The sequence below is a fragment of the Erpetoichthys calabaricus genome, chromosome 7, assembly GCF_900747795.2.
Source record: "Erpetoichthys calabaricus chromosome 7, fErpCal1.3, whole genome shotgun sequence".
In the NCBI taxonomy this organism is placed as follows: domain Eukaryota; kingdom Metazoa; phylum Chordata; class Cladistia; order Polypteriformes; family Polypteridae; genus Erpetoichthys; species Erpetoichthys calabaricus.
The window spans coordinates 177,157,400-177,179,639 of NC_041400.2; the positions used below are offsets into that span (position 1 = coordinate 177,157,400).

Genomic DNA, 22,240 nt, shown 5'->3' on the forward strand with positions numbered 1-22,240 from the left:
GACAGACGAGATTAGACAGGAGTCCCCATAGACTATGATGTTTGCTGATGACATTGTGATCTGTAGTGATAGTTGGGAGCAGGTTGAGGAGACCCTGGAGAGGTGAAGATATGCTCTAGAGAGGAGAGGAATGAAGGTCAGTAGGAACAAGACAGAATACATGTGTGTAAATGAGAGGGAGGTCAGTGGAATGGTGAGGATGCAGGGAGTAGAGTTGGCGAAGGTGGATGAGTTTAAATACTTGGGATCAACAGTACAGAGTAATGGGGATTGTGGAAGAGAAGTGAAGAAGAGAGTGCAGGCAGAGTGGAATGGGTGGAGAAGAGTGTCAGGAGTGATTTGTGACAGACGGATATCAGCAAGAGTGAAAGGGAAGGTCTACAGGACGGTAGTGAGACCAGCTATGTTATATGGGTTGGAGACGGTGGCACTGACCAGAAAGCAGGAGACAGAGCTGGAGGTGGCAGAGTTAAACATGCTAAGATTTGCATTGGGTGTGATGAGGATGGGCAGGATTAGAAATGAGGACATTAGAAGGTCAGTTCCTGCTGGACGGTTGGGAGACAAAGTCAGAGAGGTGAGATTGCATTGGTTTGGACATGTGCAGAGGAGAGATGCTGGGTATATTGGGAGAAGGATGCTAAGGATACAGCTGCCAGGGAAGAGGAAAAGAGGAAGGCCTAAGAGAAGGTTTATGGATTTGGTGACGGAGGACATGCAGGTGATGGGTGTAACAGAACAAGACGCAGAGGACAGAAAGATATGGAAGAAGGTGATCCACTGTGGCAACCCCTAACGGGAGCAGCCGAAAAAAGAAAAAGAAGATTTGGAGCTGCTAATAACGGAACATAATATCACATACAAATAATATAAATGTTATAAGTTAAAAAGAAAAGCTTCAAACAATGTTGCAGAATAGTACAATTATAAAGGAGATGTGCAAATAATGATGAGCAAGTGAGAGAGTATGGTGTTTATGCACATGCACCATACAATGTCAACACTCACATATCTTCATATAATATATGACAGAACGCATGAATATACAAAGAAGACAGGCTAAGTTACCGGTTTGACAGGGCTGTGGCTCTGAGGTGTCTGTTAGTGTTGACTTGAAGTGATTCCCAGAGGGGAGTTTTTGGAATAAATGTGTCTTTTGACATGGTTAGTGACATGAGATGCAGTTGCGTTCGATGGCTAAGTTAACTGATATGAAAACTGGAGCAGTTCACATTTTTTATTTACTTCATCCAAGAGTCAGATATTATATTTTTGTTTATTAAATAGTTTGTTAACAATGAGTTATATTCAAAAGTAATAATGGTAACAGAATACCATTCTTTGTGTTAGTAGATGACATTAAATATGAGCTTGTGGTGGCTCAGTGACATTCATAAACGGTAGACTCCAATTCAAGTAATGTGAAAATGGCAATGACTGATACGTGTTAGTGGTGGAGGATCTGTGACTTATTTAATTTTCTTAAAACATAATATTTTTGAAAGTATACCCAGTAGAGTAGTATCCAATGATTAGCAATTGAAAATTATCTGTTAATATAAAATGACGAATTCTAGCACAAAAATCAACATTACCATTTGAAAGGAGAAAAGCAGTTAAAGTAAGTTCCCCATCTAGCTATTACTATTAGTTAAATCACAGTAATGCGTTAACATTCTAAAAATAAGTAAGGAACTGATTTATTGCATAACAGGAATGCGAAAGGTGACGGTAATCTTAGCAAGGCTGAAGAATAAACTGAGAATACGTAGCCAACTCCTGCCTCGTGTAGTTTAATTCCAGTCTGATAATTCCTGTACACAGAAGTAAAAGCAGCTCTTCAGGTATGAATAAACCACAAATGCACGCTCAGTCTTTTGTGTATCATACCGCTAAGAAATCAGCACCAGAGCGAACCGTAACCTTGCTTCATCCTCGCTATTACTGCTCCGATCTTCTTCCCACAGATCAACTGCAGTTCCATTTCCAGTGGTGTCTGTAGGATTTACTGGAATCAGGGTCTTACCCCCCTCTTGGCCAGTCCGAAAAGCAGATTTACTTTGATGTTTAGGGTCATTGTCTGTTGCATCACCCAAAGCCTACTGAGCCTCAGCTGGCGGACAGCCACCCTGACATTATCCTTTGATACTTTGATAAACTTGGGAATTTACTTGCCCCTCGATGATGACAAACTTGTCCAGACTCCGAGGCAGCAATGCGGCCCCAAACCGTGATACTCCCTTCACCGTACTCCACTGTTGGAATGATGTTTTCATGCCTTTTTTATGCCACATGTAATTGCTTTGTATTCCTCATGAGCAATTGAATTTTACGTTCTTACAAAATATTTTCCCAAGATAGCATTGTGGAATGTCAATATGATCTTTGGCAAATTTCAGTCGTACTGTTTTTTTTTGGTTTTTTTGCACAGCAGTGGATTCCTCTTTAGTTGTCCTGCCTTTTCAATGTTTTGAGTATGGTCGACTCATGAATAGAGATGTTAACCTGTTCCAATGGTTTCTTCAATTCTTCAGCTGTTACTCTAGGGTTGCATTGCATCTTTTGAGTCATCTTAGCTGGGTGCCCACTTCTAGAACGAGTAGCCACAGTACTAAATGGTCAGTTTTTCTAACAGTGGACTAATGAATATCCAAACTCTTTAAAATTGCTTTGCAAACTTTTCCATCTTTAACAAATACCACCTTTATCATAGATCTTCTGAGATCTCTTTTTTCAGAAGATGCTTCTTGTGTATAGCAAACTCAAAAAGTTTGCATGTATTTTTATTCGTGTCTAAGCCACACCTCCAGTCTCGTTTCATTGGTTGGACTCCAGGTTTGCTGACTCCTGACTTCAGTTAGCTTTTGTTGAAGTCATCAGCCTAGGAGTTCACAGACTTTCTCCAGCTAAACACCTTTGAATGTTTGAATGATGTATTTAATATGTACAAGAACAGCATGATAATATGTGTGTTATTAGTTAAACCAGACCGTGTTTGCTTATTCTTGTAACTTAGATGAAGATCACACCATATTTTATGACAAATCTATACATAAATGTGGTTACTTCCAAATGGTTCACATAATTTTTCTCACCACTGTAAATTAATTAAACACAGCCAGACTAACTGGTGCTGTCATGTACAGTGAAACAACCCACCAATGTGTTGATTTGAACAGCATTCTCCCTGGCACATGAGGCCCATATCTCTATTGACTACAGAGCACACAATATTACTTTTCAATGGCTTCTACTGTCCTGGATATGCATATAGAATAAACATAAGTATGAACACGTAGGAATTTATTCTCAGAATCTCCACTGAAAAATTCTAATCTTCTCCACAGTTCTAAGAAACAGTAACTACACGAATTTGTCACCCCTGTTTCGTTTCTCAGGACTTGTGTCCTTTTATCTAGTAACAAGTTGTGTTCACACTTTGCTTTTTATAATGCTCTAATGCCCATCTAATCCACACATTACAGACAGAACTGCTTTTCATTTTGAGTGGCTTCACCATGGGAGATGAAAATCAATACAGCTCTGTACTGCAGTTAATAATCACGCAGCAGGCTTGGAAATTGCCTGCTTGTATGGCTTCAATTGTAATCCCATTGAAATGTCTACTTGGGTGGCACGATGACAGACCCATTAGCGGTTTTACTAATTATAAGCTTGTATCAAAAAAAAAAATCAGCTAAGGTACATGTGTTGCTTTTTTTAGCTTACCCCAAAAAAAATGTGTTTCATCAAATGTAAATGTGAATCATGTACAAGAAATGGATTGCAATGTTCTTTTGCATACATTAAAAGTCATCCAGCATTCTTGGAAATCTAAAAGCAGGCAAGAATGAACATGCCAAGATACATTTATATACACAGAGACTACAAAAGAAGTTGACTGTATCAGTAGATCGTGATAGCAAAAGATTGCTAAGAAAAGTGAAGTTGTAATGTACTGTACATTCATCATCGTATCTATGGCATGCACTTGCTTAAGACCTTCTGAAGTTGCATGGCAACAGTAAAAAAAAGTAAAGATAACATTAGAACAATCTAGACGTGAATAGGCCATTCAGCCCAACAAAGCTCACCAGTCCTTCTTCTTCTTCTTTCGGCTGCTCCCGTTGGGGGTTGCCACAGCGAATCATCTTCTTCCATATCTTTCTGTCCTCTAAATCTTGTTCTGTTAGATAGATAGATAGATAGATAGATAGATAGATAGATAGATAGATAGATAGATAGATAGATAGATAGATAGATAGATAGATAGATAGATAGATACTTTATTAATCCCGATGGGAAATTCACATTCTTCAGCAGCAGCATACTGATACAATAAATAATATTAAATTAAAGAATGATAATAATACAGGTGAAAAAAAACAGACAATAACTATGTATAATGTTAAATATTAACGTTTACCCCCCCCTGGTGGAATTAAAGAGTCGCATAGTTTGGGGGAGGAACGATCTCCTCAATCTGTCTGTGGAGCAGGACAGTGACAGCAGTCTGTCGCTGAAGCTGCTCTTCTGTCTGGAGATGACATTATTTAGTGGATGCAGTGGATTCTCCATAATTGATAGGAGCCTGCTGAGCGCCCTTCGCTCTGCCACAGATGTCAAACTGTCCAGCTCCATGCCAACAATAGAGCCTGCCTTCCTCACCAGTTTGTCCAGGCGTGAAGCGTCTTTCTTCTTAATGCTGCCTCCCCAGCACACCACTGCGTAGAAGAGGGCGCTCGCCACAACTGTCTAATAGAACATCTGCAGCATCTTATTGCAGATGTTGAAGGAAGCCAGCCTTCTAAGGAAGTATAGTCTGCTCTGTCCTTTCTTGCACAGCGCATCAGTATTGGCAGTCCAGTCTAATTTATCATCCAGCTGCACTCCCAGATATTTATAGGTCTGCACCATCTGCACACAGTCACCTTTGATGATCACTGGGTCTATGAGGGGTTTAGGCCTCCTAAAATCCACCACCAGCTCCTTGGTTTTGCTGGTGTTCAGTTGTAGGTGGTTTGAGTCGGACCATTTAACAAAGTCATTGATTAGGTCCCTATACTCCTCCTCCAGCCCATTCCTGATGCAGCCCACGATAGCAGTGTCATCAGCGAACTTTTGCACGTGGCAGGACTCCGAGTTGTATTGGAAGTCCGATGTATATAGGCTGAACAGGACCGGAGAAAGTACAGTCCCCTGCGGCGCTCCTGTGTTGCTGACCACAATGTCAGACGTGCAGTTCCCAAGACGCACATACTGAGGTCTGTCTTTAAGATAGTCCACGATCCATGCCACTAGGTATGAATCTAATCCCATCTCTGTCAGCTTGTCCCTAAGGAGCAGAGGTTGGATTGTGTTGAAGGCGCTAGAGAAGTCTAGAAACATAATTCTTACAGCACCACTGCCTCTGTCTAAGTGAGAGAGGGATCGGTGTAGCATATAGATGATGGCATCCTCCGCTCCCACCTTCTCCTGATATGCAAACTGCATTCATCAAATGTCAAGATAAATAAGCTCACAAGCTCACCGTCCACTGAAACATGTCTTTGGACTGCTTAGTCACGGGCAACTAGAATCTATACTGGCAACACTGAGGTTAATGCAGGAACCAACCCTTGAGAGGACTCCATAGTAGCAGTATGTTAGTGTGGATACATTATAAAGAAAGCAGAGTAAGGCTGTAAGTGTTAGTGAGGTTTAAGATATAAAAATATGAAGGATCAAAGTTTAAAATGTATCAGAAGAAATGAGGTGGTATGCATCTCAGGCTAAGTCCACACTACTGCGTTTTCATTTAAAAATGCCATTTTAAACAAAAACGATCCCTGCCATATCATTTAGGTCATCCCACACTAAAATGACTGAAAACACATATTATGTAAGTACACTCGTCATGCGTGCATCGGCAGAAACAGAAAAAGGAAGTATTCTTCTTGCAGGGGAGCAACTGGACACAAGATTGAATGCAAAACTGTAACAACTAGTAAATTATTTGTCTGTTGCACGTGTGTGCAGAATTTAAACTGTACAAAGCACAATTTCAACGCGTAAAGGTAAGCAACACAATAAAGCACCATGGAAAGCAACTCCTCTATGCCTGCCATGTTGGAATGTGGATTTCCTTCATGAAGGGCAACCGACCAGGGAATGAGATTTTGTAATGAGTAGGAATCAGGAAAGGATCACATAATAGACACAAACCAATCAGAGTACGATTACAGTCTTTGTTTTCACCCATTCACATGCTGTATATATATATATATATATATATATAAACATATGTTACGGCCAAAACCCGAAGCTCAGCCAGTTCCCGAATTGACCGGCCATTTCACATTTTGGCCACGAGGTGTGGCCAAAGTACTAGAAATGACCAGCATATACAGTATGCTACTTTGGCCAGCCATTTCGCGAAGTGGCGAGAACTCCCTGGTCAAAATCCGATGTGCTGATGTAAGACTGTCCGCTCAAGGTGCGAAGATGCTTAAAAATTTTCAGACGCAGATTCAGAAGTGAGCTTTCCATGCTGCACGAGAAACTGCTCAAGGCGGGTCTTGTTCAGCAAAGCGGACACCACTTGAGACGGCCTTCCCCTCGCCCAAACACTTACCTTAAGGTCAATAAAATAGGTCCCTGATGTTAAGTCACTATTTTATTGCTAAAATGATAACAGAAATGTGAAATCTACTTATATACCTGATCTTAATTATTGTGAAACAACCAAGTGGCGCCCGCTTTCTGAATATGAGCTGCCAAGGCTACACTCAACGCAATTGCACTACTAAGTGCGCAACAAATTGCTGCTCATGCCTTTTTCCTTCTGACTTTGGCCGATCACCCCATGCCATTTCGCAAACTGGCTGGCCAAATCCCGAAATCGAGGAAAAGATCGGACATTGGCCGGTCAATTTACAGCGACATTGGCCATTTCCCGATTTGGCCGGACATTTCCCGCTTTGGCCAATTTCGGGTTTTGGCCGTAACATATATATATATATATATATATATATTGTGGGGAACAGCCTGGACACAGACAGGTAGACACGATGTTATCACCACACACACGTTTATTCATCATATTTACACTATGTACAGTGCACAATCCCAGTGCCTCAGCACCAATCACCCCTCAAGTCCTTGGCCACACTCACAATGCCTTCTCACAGTCTCTGGTCCGCCTCCACTCCTCTCCACCAAGCTTCCACCCGACTCTTGCCCCTGACTGGAGGGAGGTGGCCCCTTTTATACACCCCGGAAGGACTCCAGGTGCATCCTGAGGGCTTCTGTAGCCACACCCCTGTGTGGCAGAAGCTCTAGCGGTGTAACCGGAAGTCCACCTGGTGTCCCCAATCCTCTTCCCCCCAGCACTTCCGGGTGTGGCGGAAGTACTGAGGTCCAGGGCTCCCAAGGCATCAGGGCGCCCCCTGGCGGTGACCACGGGCCACTACAGGGTTGAGCTTCCAAAGCAACCAGGGAGGATGTCCCCTTGTGTCCTGGAGGAGGCACAAGCCCTCCTCCGCTCCTCCTGGGCATCCCGGCCGCAGGCATGAACCCCCGCCGGGTACCACAATATATATATATATATATATATATATATATATATATATAATCACACTTGGTTGAGGATCACCAACCAAACTCTTCCCAGGGCTGAGAGGGGGCACTGCCACTAACAGCCTTGTCATTTTCTTCCTCCACAGTCTTGTGAAACAGCCCAGTGAGGGCAACTGACCACCACAGCTTAAACAGGATGACCATCTGGAAAGAGCTGTTATTGACCATGGGGACGAACTTAAAAGAGAAGCTCCAAATTTTAAGAATCCAACAGAGGCCACTTGGCTATGTGCCACTTGTTTTTGTTTTAAGGTTTTCATGTCATTGAACGTTGTTTTTGTTTCAGACTGTTACTAAACGGGGAGAGCTGTTTTGGCACCCTAAACTACTCCTGCTTTTTTTCTACCCTTCTTCCCTCAACCATCATGGTGTACATATGTGTATTGTGAATCTAGAAACTGTCTAAGTCATTGCAATATTTGGAGTATCAACCCAGCCAGAACCCCATTTAATGACAGACGGTCCAACAAAATAAACAGTCCCATATTGGACATGAATAAGGCAAAAGTAACTGGTGCTCCTCGCATATATCATTAGCCGGTTCACTGAGAGCTCTGTCTCAATGTCTCGCTCAGGTTAAAAGATGACCTCCATCTCTGGGTTTCCAGTTTATACTAGCAGGGGCAGTGTTTTCCACACCCAATGAGGACGGGGTTAGGCGTCTTCGCCAGGTTATGGCTCCACACTGTGGAGACACGGTTAGCAGTGGCCCCCAATTCTGTCTGGTGGTGGTAGTACTCAGCCATCCAGAAGGTCCACAAGATGCATGTGACAAACATATATACTGTATATACCGTATATTAGACAACAGGCAACAGGCTGGATACTTTAAAAGTGAAAATCAGAGATTGTGACACATGTAATTTGGGCTCAGTTACTGACTTTCAGCAGTTCTAGTTCCTAGTGCTTCTTCTTAAGTGTTTTCTGATCTAGTTTTTTTTTATCTGTACCTGTGATTTTGCCATGTATCTTTGCCAGCTCGACCTCCTCTATTAAATTTACTTTTTCACCTTTTCCCACCTAGACCACAAAGCTCTTTCTTTGTTAATATTGCCAGTTATTTCAGCCAATGTTTTCGTGGTCATTCTCCAAGGTATGGCTGGTGGTGAACCCTGAATGCCAGCGGGAAAAAAATGATTTCGTTGGGTGACAGTTTAAACAACATTGCAAAAGAATTGGTATATTTTGTTTTACATCTCTCTGTTATAAAAGGAAATCCTGAGACAAGACTTTCTCGGAGATAATTTCAGGTCCTGCGAGACGAGACTTTTTGCCAAGAGATTTTGACAAGCCCCGCCCTCCTCTCAAACATTTACAGCCATGCCCACAGTCGACTCATTTCTCATTCGTGTGAATGCTATTGTCAGACACAGTTCCTGCACTCTCAGATCCAAACGGGGTTGGAAATAAAACACAAAGAGTAGAAGATAAAGTAGAACATCGTAAAGAGGTTCAAAAATGTTGGAGTGATACACATGCAGAGCAGGTTAGAGATTATGAAAGTACTAAAATTCAAAAGTCTCAAACAACTGATAGTAAAGATCGCATTACCGCTAACAAACGGAGATTATTATTTGGTGAAATAATGGAACAGCAAAAACAGAATAAATATATGGACATAGGTGATATGACAGAAGTATGTAGATATTGTTCGGCTTTAAACTTTAAGTCGGAAACTTGTAGATCGTCTAATTTGTGTTGCCATCAGGGATAAGTACTGTTTCTTCCCAATGAAGAGGTGTACCCACGAGAATTAAAAGATTTGTTGCTTGGTGAAAGTGAAATCCCCATACGCAAGTGGCAGAGATGCGAAGTGGCTGGCCGGGGGTTGGTGAGCAAAGCGGGCAGGGGGCAAAGCCCCCTAGTTGTAAAAAAAAAAATCATCAGGCTTGTCCATTAGTTAATTTTGTGGCTCACCCATTTAGCATTTAGCTTCACCACAGGTCCTTTGTTTAGGAGCAAAAAAATGTAAAAGTTGCAGGTGGTTGCACTAAATTTCTTAATGCATCAAAATCTTTAAGTTGTTGCTTCATATGTTTTTGATTGCTCAAAAGGAAGTCTCTCATGAGCTTCAGATTCTCCTTAATTGGGTAGCATAATGGAACAGTGGTAGCACCGTTGCCTCGCAGTAAAAAGACCTGGATTTGCGTCCCAGGTCCTCCCTGTGCATGTTCTCCTAGTTCTCCATTTTTCTATCATAGTCATGCAGTTTAGAAGGATTGGTGACACTAGGATGTGTGCATTTAACCTGCAGTGGACTGGCACCCTGTCCAGGGATTGTTCTTGCCACACGTCCTATGTTTACTGGGTTAGGCTCCAGACCCTCAAGACCCTGCTCAGGATTAAGAGGGTTAGAAAATGGCATGGAATTGTATACTGTTTAATGCATGTGGCCATCTTATAGCTCTGTCCACTGTGATGTCACTGGCCACATGGGTTAGGTAGCAGGTGTCTAAAAACCATCATAGTGACCAGAATCTAGACACACAAAATGGTGGACCCATACAAACACACAAAATTGTGAAACAATGACTGAATCACTAAAAAAACAATTAAAATCTAAAGAAATGAAGAACATTTTGAAATTAAACACTGACTTAAATTCAATTCAGTACAACTTCATTTACTGTGATTGCGGTGTGTTTAGCATTAGTTTCTTTTCAATGTTGGATGCAATTATAATTTAAATATTACTAACCTTTTTCACTCATCATTCTATCCACACTGATGCCATCTTTAAGTAAAAATCTCTAGAACATTTTAATGAGTTCCAGACAATACAGTAGATTAAAAATATCACTTTGTGGAAGAGATTCATGATAATGGATGTTATATATAACCTTCTTAACATTCTGTTTGCTTCTTTCCTCATAGAAGAGGGAACTTAGAAATGCCAAAAAATGATGATGGAACCATGCGTTATGCTGACATCCACTATAAGGACACATGGCGGGCTATGGAGAATCTCGTGACAAAGGGCCTGGTCAAGGCGATTGGCTTGTCCAACTTCAACGCCAGGCAAATTGATGACATTTTGTCTGTTGCTAAATATAAGCCAGTGGTGAATCAAGTAAGTGAACGCGCTGTTTACTTGACATCTCCAGACAAGAATATATTGCGGATTACTCCACACTTCTTATGTTTCTGTGTTAACTCTCTCATATAAGTACTGGGCACAGTACCTTTCAAAGACAGGTAATAGAATAATTTCAAAATATTTGCTATCATATCTCTTTGCTCTATTTGTACGTTCTGTGCCTTTCCTCATTATCTATGTGTGTCTGAACGTCTCATCACCAGCGCTCCCTTCACAAGTGCGTTCCCATAAAGCCTACTTTTCAGATTCAGTCATCAGTTATCGAGGTGCTTATCTCGCCTCTTCTATGGTTTTATACTTTCTGTCTTTGAAGACGACTCTTTCAGCGTGCATCTTTAGCTCCCCCTTGTACATGTCACACTCACACCTCCACTTTTCGACACATCACCAAAGCCAAACTGACCAATCAGATTGCACTGAGGGATCTGACACACAGACCTTAGTGTTTTATTATAGTAGATATCATTGGTACCATGAAAGGAAAGAAGTTACGTCAGCTCCAAGGGTTCTCAAAAATATCCATCCATCCATTATCCAACCCGCTATATCCTAACTACAGGGTCACGGGGGTCTGCTGGAGCCAAACCCAGCCAACACAGGGCAGGAAACAAACCCCGGGCAGGGTGCCAGCCCACCACAAGGCACACACACACACACCAAGCACACACTAGGGACAATTTAGAATCACCAACGCACCTAACCTGCATGTCTTTGGACTGTGGGAGGAAACCGGAGCACCCCCACGCAGACACGGGGAGAACAACAACAACAACATTTATTTATATAGCACATTTACATACAAAAAGTAGCTCACAGTGCTTTATATAATGAAGAAAAGAAAAATAAAAGACAAAATAAAAAAGTAAAATAAGACAACATTAGTTAACATAGGGGCGGCACGGTGGTACAGTGGGTAGCGCTGCTGCCTCGCAGTTAGGAGACCCAGGTTCACTTCCCGGGTCCTCCCTGCGTGGAGTTTGCATGTTCTCCCCGTGTCTGCGTGGGTTTCCTCCGGGCGCTCCGGTTTCCTCCCACAGTCCAAAGACATGCAGGTTAGGTGGATTGGCGATTCTAAATTGGCCCTAATGTGTGCTTGGTGTGTGGGTGTGTTTGTGTGTGTCCTGCGGTGGGTTGGCACCCTGCCCGGGATTGGTTCCTGCCTTGTGCCCTGTGTTGGCTGGGATTGGCTCCAGCAGACCCCCGTGACCCCGTGTTCAGATTCAGCGGGTTGGAAAATGGATGGATGGATAGTTAACATAGAAAAGGAGTAAGGTCCGATGGCCAGGGTGGACAGAAAAAACAAAAAAAAAACTCCAGAAGGCTGGAGAAAAAAATAAAATCTGTAGGGGTTCTGAGGCCACGAGACCACCCAGTCTGGGCATTCCACCTAACATAAATGAAATAGTCCTCTTTGTAGTTAGGGTTCTCACGGAGTCACTTGATACTGATGGTCATACAGACTTCTGGCTTTTAATCCATCCATCACTGTTGGAACATCATGGTGCTTTGGGTAGACCACCAAAAGGACACCGGAAAAGGAAACAGAAGAATGCAAACTCCACACAGGGAGGACCCGGGAAGCAAACCCGGTTCTCAAAAATATTGGAACACAATTTTAGCAGTTGTAATTGGCAATTTAAAAGCTAATGGTTTGGTATTGTGACGTCACTGAAGTTCTAAACCTCAAAACACAATTACACAGCTCCATCCTGGGTGCAAGCAGAAGATATTTTCTTTTACAATACCTTCACAGACCTCCAGATCCTTTTCCACAACAGTATAATACATTATGTTCTCTTGTCTCCTTCCGCACCTCCCTCGTAGTCTCATCCACTCTCCTCCTGACTCGGACTCATTCAGGAAACTCAGTTTCTTTTATATCAGGCCCAAGAGTACTACACACTGGAAGCACTTCTGGGTCAGAGAGAGGCCCTTCAAAGAGGGTATAATGATCCCCTGCAGCTCCCCCTGGTGGTACCGAAGATCCCCAAAAGGGCCGTTACATGGGACTGCTATTCTCAGCTTGCCCTGTTTGGGGGGGTATCCATATGGCAGTACCACTAGTGGGATGCTTGCAATTGTGTGCATGGGAAGAGAGACATAATTCCTGTGAGCAGCCACCTTCTGTCCTTCCATGCAGGCCTCCTGTCCTGGCACCCTTCCTGACTGGGAAGCCAGACCATCCTTGCCCTTCCATTATAGCCTCCCACCCTAGGAAGGAACCTGCCTCCAGTCTTGAGCAGGACACCAGTCCAACAAAATAGCACTTACACTATTTTCTTGTCTTTTGGCCAAAAGCAGCCATCCAGGCAGTGCTGTGATGTCCAGCTTGAAATATTTTTGTATAAAATCCTGTGTTGTTCCAATTACTCTGTAATTATAAACTTTTGACACCAAAAGAATTCAAATATGGGGTTTGATTTTGTTTATAACCTGTTTTGAGAAAGTTCATTAACTAAACTCATTTGTTGCAATGCCATGCTCCTGTTTAAGTTTCTGTGTCTGCTGTTTCTGTGGGGATCTTACCCAGAATTCCCTGGGGGTGCACTTATTTATGAGGTGAAATTGGCAAAGATACAAACATCATCCGGGAGTTTCTAGGGTATCTATAGCACTTTGAGCTACTTTTTGTATGAAAATGTGCTATACAAATAAATGTTGTTGTTGTTGTAGGGTATCTGAGCTTTGAAGCTGCATTCGAAGATCTTGATTTAGTTTTTCTGGTTATTCAGCTCACCGCTATTGTTTTTCATAACAACTTTTCCGATCGCATTTTAGCTTTGACAAAAGATCTCGACTGCCGATTTTGACCTTTAGCATGTTCTTCGACTTATGATTCTCCTGTTCATTTTCATTTCTGTTCTGTTGTCTCTTGCAGGTCAGTATGGGCAGTCTCCATCTTGTCTTCCCACCCCCTTTCAGCCAGAATGGTTCGGCCCAGTGCTCACATGCTTGAACCTTTGAGTGGTTATCCAAACACATGCTAGCCAACGTTACATGCACATTTGTTTTGCATACGTTGAAATGTCTAAGCCAAAGTCCAGGTTGCAAAAGCTTGAAAAACGAGAAGTGAGGGCATCAGTCGGTCACCTACTTTTTCTCAAAGAAAGTTAAGTTCATTAACGTTAGCCGATTCACCATAAGTGGTGCAAACTTCAGTCTAATCCAATAATTAAAAGATCAAAAAATCTAATTAGAAGCCAATTTAAATAAGACATGCAGGCACATGTTTATTAATAAATAAATAATCCGCATTACCACCTGAGGCTGATTGTTAATGATGTGGATTGAGGACCAAACAAAATGTCAAGTCAAGTCAATTGGCTACATTGTCATACCATCCATACTGAGTATTTCTGCATACAGTGGCATAAAATAACATTCCCCAGGACAGTGGTGCAACATACAGTGGTGTGAAAAACTATTTGCCCCCTTCCTGATTTCTTATTCTTTTGCATGTTTGTCACACAAAATGTTTCTGATCATCAAACACATTTAACCATTAGTCAAATACAACACAAGTAAACACAAAATGCAGTTTGTAAATGGTGGTTTTTATTATTTAGGGAGAAAAAAAAATCCAAACCTACATGGCCCTGTGTGAAAAAGTAATTGCCCCCTGAACCTAATAACTGGTTGGGCCACCCTTAGCAGCAATAACTGCAATCAAGCGTTTGCGATAACTTGCAATGAGTCTTTTACAGCGCTCTGGAGGAATTTTGGCCCACTCATCTTTGCAAAATTGTTGTAATTCAGCTTTATTTGAGGGTTTTCTAGCATGAACCGCCTTTTTAAGGTCATGCCATAGCATCTCAATTGGATTCAGGTCAGGACTTTGACTAGGCCACTCCAAAGTCTTCATTTTGTTTTTCTTCAGCCATTCAGAGGTGGATTTGCTGGTGTGTTTTGGGTCATTGTCCTGTTGCAGCACCCAAGATCGCTTCAGCTTGAGTTGACGAACACATGGCCGGACATTCTCCTTCAGGATTTTTTGGTAGACAGTAGAATTCATGGTTCCATCTATCACAGCAAGCCTTCCAGGTCCTGATGCAGCAAAACAACCCCAGACCATCACACTACCACCACCATATTTTACTGTTGGTATGATGTTCTTTTTCTGAAATGCTGTGTTCCTTTTACGCCAGATGTAACAGGACATTTGCCTTCCAAAAAGTTCAACTTTTGACTCATCAGTCCACAAGGTATTTTCCCAAAAGTCTTGGCAATCATTGAGATGTTTCTTAGCAAAATTGAGACGAGCCCTAATGTTCTTTTTGCTTAACAGTGGTTTGCGTCTTGGAAATCTGCCATGCAGGCTGTTTTTGCCCAGTCTCTTTCTTATGGTGGAGTCGTGAACACTGACCTTAATTGAGGCAAGTGAGGCCTGCAGTTCTTTAGACGTTGTCCTGGGGTCTTTTGTGACCTCTCGGATGAGTCGTCTGCACTCTTGGGGTAATTTTGGTCGGCCGGCCACTCCTGGGAAGGTTCACCACTGTTCCATGTTTTTGCCATTTGTGGATAATGGCTCTCACTGTGGTTCGCTGGAGTCCCAAAGCTTTAGAAATGGCTTTATAACCTTTACCAGACTGATAGATCTCAATTACTTCTGTTCTCATTTGTTCCTGAATTTCTTTGGATCTTGGCATGATGTCTAGCTTTTGAGGTGCTTTTGGTCTACTTCTCTGTGTCAGGCAGCTCCTATTTAAGTGATTTCTTGATTGAAACAGGTGCGGCAGTAATCAGGCCTGGGGGTGGCTACGGAAATTGAACTCAGGTGTGATACACCACAGTTAGGTTATTTTTTAACAAGGGGGCAATTACTTTTTCACACAGGGCCATGTAGGTTTGGATTTTTTTTCTCCCTAAATAATAAACACCATCATTTAAAAACTGCATTTTGTGTTTACTTGTGTTATATTTGACTAATGGTTAAATGTGTTTGATGATCAGAAACATTTTGTGTGACAAACATGCAAAAGAATAAGAAATCAGGAAGGGGGCAAATAGTTTTTCACACCACTGTAATTGCAATTTTACCTTTCTGTTTTCTCTCAGTGTTCCATTCCTTTTCTTTTTTCCCGTCTTTCCATACCTGTTTTATGTATTTTTCTAATACTTGAGTAGAAATGGAGAACTGAAACCAATAACATTTAAAATGTGGAGGAAACTGGGGTCAGCTTTTTAGGACAAATCTCTGTGGGTGAAGCCTTTTCAGTGGTGATTCACTACAAACTGTCCTGACTGCACACAAACATGCAAATCTTTTGTGAAAAACCAAGAGCGGCACAATTAAACAGAAACATGTCGAAGCCTGAAGGTCAATTCAAATAAAACAAAACTAGAGCATGAGACAAAATTAGGGTCAAAAAGTCTAAGCAAAAAAGGTCGGTACCAGAGGAGAATAGCAAGACAGAATTTTGACAAAAAGTTGTGAGGGTTTTTAGGATCTACACAGTGCATGAGGAAGTGCATCTATGGCCGACCTATTAATTCATCACGTTGATTACTAATGGGTCACGACCTCTGAGGCCACGCCCCTGAAAACACAGGAAGTGTAGCTAGCGAAAAGTAGCAAAAATAACCGAAACAGCTTATTGTATTCAAAATGTTACAGAAATTGCACAACTTCTAAACATTTTTGTAGAACTTCAAAATAAATACTAGAAATTGATTTATTTCTTTATTTTCATCTATGTGAATTAGATTCTACTTTGTTTTTGATATATTTGAACAAATACAACCACCCATATGTGGTGGCTCTGTGTTTAGTGCAGCGTTCCTCAACCTTTAAGTATTTACGACCCGAATTTTCATAACAGTTTTAATTGCGCCCCCCTAACGTTTTTTTGAAACCCTAATAAAATGTATTCCTATATTTTTTGCTGCCGATACAACGCTACAAGTTTTAAATTTCCCTACGAATAGCGAAATTACGCTACGTATGGCAACATTCACGCCCCCTTTTTTATTACTTCAGGCACACTCCACAGTTTGAGAACCGCTGGTTTAGTGAATGGTATAATCTGTTCTTGCATTTTGCCTTCAGAGATGTCTTGGCTCTCTGCTATACTTGGTGAGGAGTTTATACTGTTGTATAATTGTATTTCTGAGGTGGCCATGATAGGTTGGCCATCTAGCTCTGTGAAGAGGATGACTTGTGGTTTTTTATGTGTATTGTGTTTACCCCATTTTTTGAAACACATTGCATGTCCTACCTACCTGGAAGGGGGTCTCTCTCTGAACTGACTTTCCCAAGATTGGGGACAGGGATTTTTTTCGTCTTCCTAGGGAGTCAAGGCTGAGGGGCTGTCAGAAAACCAGGGCCGGTTAAAGCCCATTGAGGCATTCCTCGTGTGATTTTGGGCTAAACAAGAAATACATTGTTACTGTTGATTCTCTGACTTAGAAATCCCCAAAACCAAACAGTGAACAATATTGAATAAAAAATGAATAACATAACAAATAACATAAAACAAACAATTCAGCTAGTAGTCCCCAAATGTGAGCGCTTGTTCAAGAATCACATATTGTCCCAGCAAGACTAGACTTCCAAAATCAATTAAAACAAAAAAAAACAATTTCTGGACCTAATAGTTGGAGACAAATAAGCCCAATTGATACCAAATTCTATGGAATTGCACATTTTGCCCCTGAGGGTAAGCATTATGGTAGATGTTCGTGTGATGCCACATAACACCCAACAGTTTATACACGATGCTGCTCTGTATTACACACACATACCAATTCACTGAAAACTTTTGTAAAAAATTTTGCTGCAGTCTTCAAGAAATCTGAAACTTGTGTACCAGGAGCTAAGATGACCTAAAACAATATAGATAACCCCACATAGAAGAGACATGGTTTGGTCTGGGCTCTGCTCATGGCGCATCATCTTTTGCCATCTTAGGTCTAAACCTGATCTACTTTTGTCTGCATTTCGTTTTAGACTTTGTCCAGTATAACAATTGTTTTTTCAATGAATTACATCTCTTTAAGGGACCTCATTGCTCCTCACCTGGACCCTTCTCAGGTGGATGTTATGTGAATTAATGTTCATCTATAACATAGCAGACAGGGGCCTGGACCATAACGAAAAGAACAATTTTGGCATTGCTGTAGCCGTGTCTCCTGTGGTGTCTAAATTCTGAACGACACTTGCCATCTCTTCTAGTGCCAGTTATTGGGTGGTGTTGCAGCCAAAGTTTAAGGCTTTGCCACTGTCTGTGAACATTAACTGTGGTTGCCATTAGTTACCACATGATATGCCAGCTAATGCATTGCTTCTTGTATTGCTGTGATCAGAGTTACAACAATGTGTGCCAGTTGATGGAGTCACTGTGATCAGAGCTACAACAGTTTACGTTTTGTTAAGTCACTATGGCTTGTAAATGTGAACATGATTATTATATGTGTTAAAGTTTTCAGACCCTTTCACTTATTTTTTTTTACACATTTGGTTATGTTGCACTCTTGTGCTAAAATAATTTTAATTCATTTTTCCCTCGTCAAACAACACTCATTAGCCCAGAATGATAAAGCAAATGCAGGATTTTTCAAAATTTTTGCAGATTTATTAGAAAATTTTAAATAAAACAAATCTCATATTGACACAAGCATTGAGACCCTTTACTCAGTAACAGTGTTGTTCGGCAATATGTGCCAAAACGAATGTGCAAGTGACCTTGTTCACTGAATATTTTCCTGAGTGTTTTTTGAGCGGCCGGTTTGGATGAACATTTTTTCCAAGCGTCCCCTGATGCTTTGCAAAGCCAGCTTGACATCTGTAGGATCGCTGTCTGATCTGCTTGGTGTATGCGTGATATCACAATTTGTCACAAGAAATTTCCTTTAAAAACACTAGGGGGCTTTGCCCCCTGCTCGCTTTGCTCGCCCACCCCCGGGTTTGGTTTACCGGATAAACAATTTAAAGAGATTGTTAGTTTCATGGGAATAGTTACATATGCATTATTTTCACTTTTATTTTAAAACTTTTGTAAAAACAATACTTTATTTCCAGCCCCGGGCGTGGTTGCATCTCTTTCTCGCAGGACGTATAACGCTGCTCGCGTTGTGAAGGGGGTGCGGCGGAACGCACGCTAAGGAGATGTCGTCGGATCATCTGCTGTCTTTCTGCTGCTGACGAGCTGTCTGTTCTACTTGTCTCACTGCCCGATCATTTCAAAGCCTGTACAGCAGCTGTCCTTTTGCCACTTTGCATCTCTGTCACTCGTGTTGTGAAGGGAGTGGGGGTGGAGGGGTGGCGAGGGTTAGGTTGGCTGAACGCACGATAAGGAGAAGCAGTCTGATTATCTGCAGGCTTTTTGCTGTGTGTTTTGCTTGTCGCATGTCGTTGTTTTAAGAGCTAGGAGCACATGAAGCGTGTCTGCCAACAGCAATCCAACAACTGCTAGGTTAGATGTCCGTGGACTTGTTTTAAATGATGTCTCACTGCCTTGTCTCGCGTGATGTGGTAAAAACAGTACTTGTCCTTTGTTTCCGGCCCCGGGTGTGGTTAAATCTCTTTCTCAAGATGTATAATGCTGTTCGCGTTATCGGGGGTTTGGGCGCGGCTGAACGCATGCCATCGGATCATCTGCTGTCTTTCTGCTGCTGTTGCGCTGCTATCAGTCTTCCGTGCTGTACTCCGCCTTCCCTCAATCGGACCTAACAGTCACTTAAAACAAAAAAGGCTTCAACCTGGCTGGGACGCTACAATACTTTTGAATTTTACTGCTTTCATATTTGTTACCTTTCTCTGCATGTGTATTGCGCCATCATTTGTTTGAGCCTTTCAAATCCCACTGCCTTCATAATCTCTTATCTGCCTTTTTTTCTCTCCTACGCTTTTGGGTCTCTTTTCTCCACGCTGCTCTTTCTTCTTTGCTTAACGTATTGTCCTTATACGCTTTATATGTGCTGACAGCACAGGATCTGTGTGTGCTACGTGCCTTTACATGACTGAGTGTTCCGTGCTCTTATTTGATATTGTTTGCGTCTCGCAGGTCTTTTAAGTGTCTTCTGAGAACTTCCGAGAAGATCACGTCTCGTCGACCTGGGTTTTTTTTTTTTTATAATAGCGACATGATGTCAAGTTTCAACAAAGCTGGTCTACTAGGAGCCAAGATGTTTCGTGTGGACAGATAAACAGACAGAGCGATCACAGCAGGCGCTTTACACATTACTTACGAACGCATCTAAAAAGAAAGAGAAGCTGAATGTAACCCTTAATTTTAATTTGCTGCCTGGAAACCAAATGTATTACATGAAAAGAAACTAATTTAATGGGGGCCGGCTCCCCTGCTCGATACAGGTTGTCCTCTTGACAGTTGTGTTGAGTTTGGAATTTATGCTTTGTTTGATTAAATTCTCAGCCTTTCTGATAATAATTTCTGGAATAATTCTAGTTAAAGAGTTTCTGTATTTCTGTTTGGATTTCAGAGTATTGTGGTCCTTCTTTTTGAAAACTGAAGTATTTAAGTTTTCAGTTATTATTCTTGAAGTGTCTTATTCTTTAATATTTATTCTTGATGTGAAATGTTCATTTAACTAATCAATTAACTGAACTAGAAGTATATTTTAATTTTTCAAATTTTGTTTGTGCTGTGTATTGTCATTTCCCTGTTTAATACATTTTGTTTAATTACTTTATATGTTTCTGAAGTGCCTTCAATTAAGGTCAGGCTAATGGGATTCATTCAGTTGCAGCTGAGGTGCTTGTTGAAGGGTGTGCCTTTATTATGTCCCGTCTACAGGTTGGCCGCAGAGTATCCACTCTCCTGGAGTGGCCAGATCAAAACCTCAATCAAAAATGTGCATCCAGAATTGAAAAGACCTCTGAACAGAAGTGGCAAAAACTTTTTGAATGTGCAGAGAGAAAGTGAACTGAAATGTATGCAAGGTAGCAATTGTGGGAAAGGAGAGGTAGGGAAATGCTGATGAGCTCATCCATTTAGTTGAACTTAAGCATTACACCTCTCTCTGCAACAGCATTGAGGGTTTAACTGCTTTTAGAAGATACTGTCCTAGGCATTTATAGCATTTTAATTTATTAACTTTTAGATTTGCTTCTGCCTTGCCCTCTTCCTGGATACTGTTATGAATTAAAGTGTTCCCAAGCACACAAAGTCCAAGAAAATCTCAAAGTGCCCACTAGAGGGGGAAAAACTGTCAAACCCCAGCAGCTAGTCAGAAAAAGGGCAAACATGGAATATTTATAAATAAAACATTTATTATACTAGTCATTTAGCCCATTACAATAACGGGCGCTAGAACAGTAGTGCATAAACATTAGTAGGAACAGTCTATATTAAATGGCAAGGGACTTTGACCTCATTCTTTTTGTTGGTCTTATTTTTCTTTCTTTCAGCCTTTCTTTTGTTGATGTTTACTTGCTGAGCTGACCGTACTTCGTGGGTTGCCGCCGTGTATTGTGTGTCTTTAATTTTCTGTGACAGTAATACTGTCTTGTACGGTCTATTCAATAAGGGCGCACACAAAAAGGCGAGCTTCAAAAGGGAGACCTCAATTGAGCGTGGCGAATAAAGGCATTCATAGATAATTTAGTTCAAATGCCAGAGACATGCTGGAGGGACTATGTCTCCCGGCTGGCCTGGGAACGCCTCGGGATTCTCCCGGAAGAGCTAGAAGAAGTGGCCGGGGAGAGGGAAGTCTGGGTATCTCTGCTCAAGCTGCTGCCCCCGCGACCCGACCTCGGATAAGCGGAAGAGAATGGATGGCTCTGGAATATGTGAAGAGCAACAAAGGTGCAGATCTTTATTCGCTGCGCCCAATTGAGGTCGCCCTTTTGAGGCTCGCCTTTTTGTGTGCGCCCTTATTGAAGGATATCGTCTTGTACGTCCGCTGGCTTGTACGTCCGTAATATACCTTTAATTTTCTCTGGCGGTAATACAGGCATGCGTCGGTAATATGCCTTTAATCTCCTCTGACAGTAATACTGGCTTGTATGTGGCTGTAATATGCGTCACTGTATTGTGTACCTTTAATTTCCTCTCGCAGTAATACTGGTTTGTATTTCCTTAAAACGCCTCGAACTTTCTCTGACAGTAATATCGCACATCACACCGTGCCCAGCGCATGCGCACTTCATCAGAAGACACCCACACACGGACACCTGGACGCACACAGGGATTTTATATATATAGATATTCAGAAAACAGAGCATAAAAAACACAGAAGGCAAAGTCCCAAAATGAAATCTAAAGAATGAACAAAAGGCAGAGTGGAAGCTCACAAAAATCTGGAAATTCACAATAATTAAAAAAGAACAATATGGAGTGGAGAGTCTTCAAAAGGGTATGGATTCTATTGTAGATATTGCATACAATTGTTTTATTTACTATATTTGAAGTTTTCCATAAATAACTGAAAACAAAAAAAGAGCAATAGACAGAGGAGAACTCAGCAGCATCATGACGAGTGCATTCACAATGAATCGCAAGGGACTGTGGGTGTTCCGCAGCCTTTATTGGGCTGAGGGAAGTCCCTTGAGGTGATGAACAGGTCGCC

General features: G+C 41.7%; 1 protein-coding gene across 1 annotated transcript in view; it reads left to right on the forward strand.

Moving 5' to 3' along the window:
- The window catches only part of akr1a1a (aldo-keto reductase family 1, member A1a (aldehyde reductase)), a 76,539-nt gene that overhangs the window by 24,700 nt on the left and 29,599 nt on the right, over positions 1 to 22,240 (forward strand). Inside the window, exon 5 of the mRNA XM_051930051.1 lies at positions 10,492 to 10,687. Coding sequence (XP_051786011.1) covers positions 10,492 to 10,687 — 196 coding nt within the window. The remainder of the gene's footprint in view (positions 1 to 10,491; positions 10,688 to 22,240) is intronic.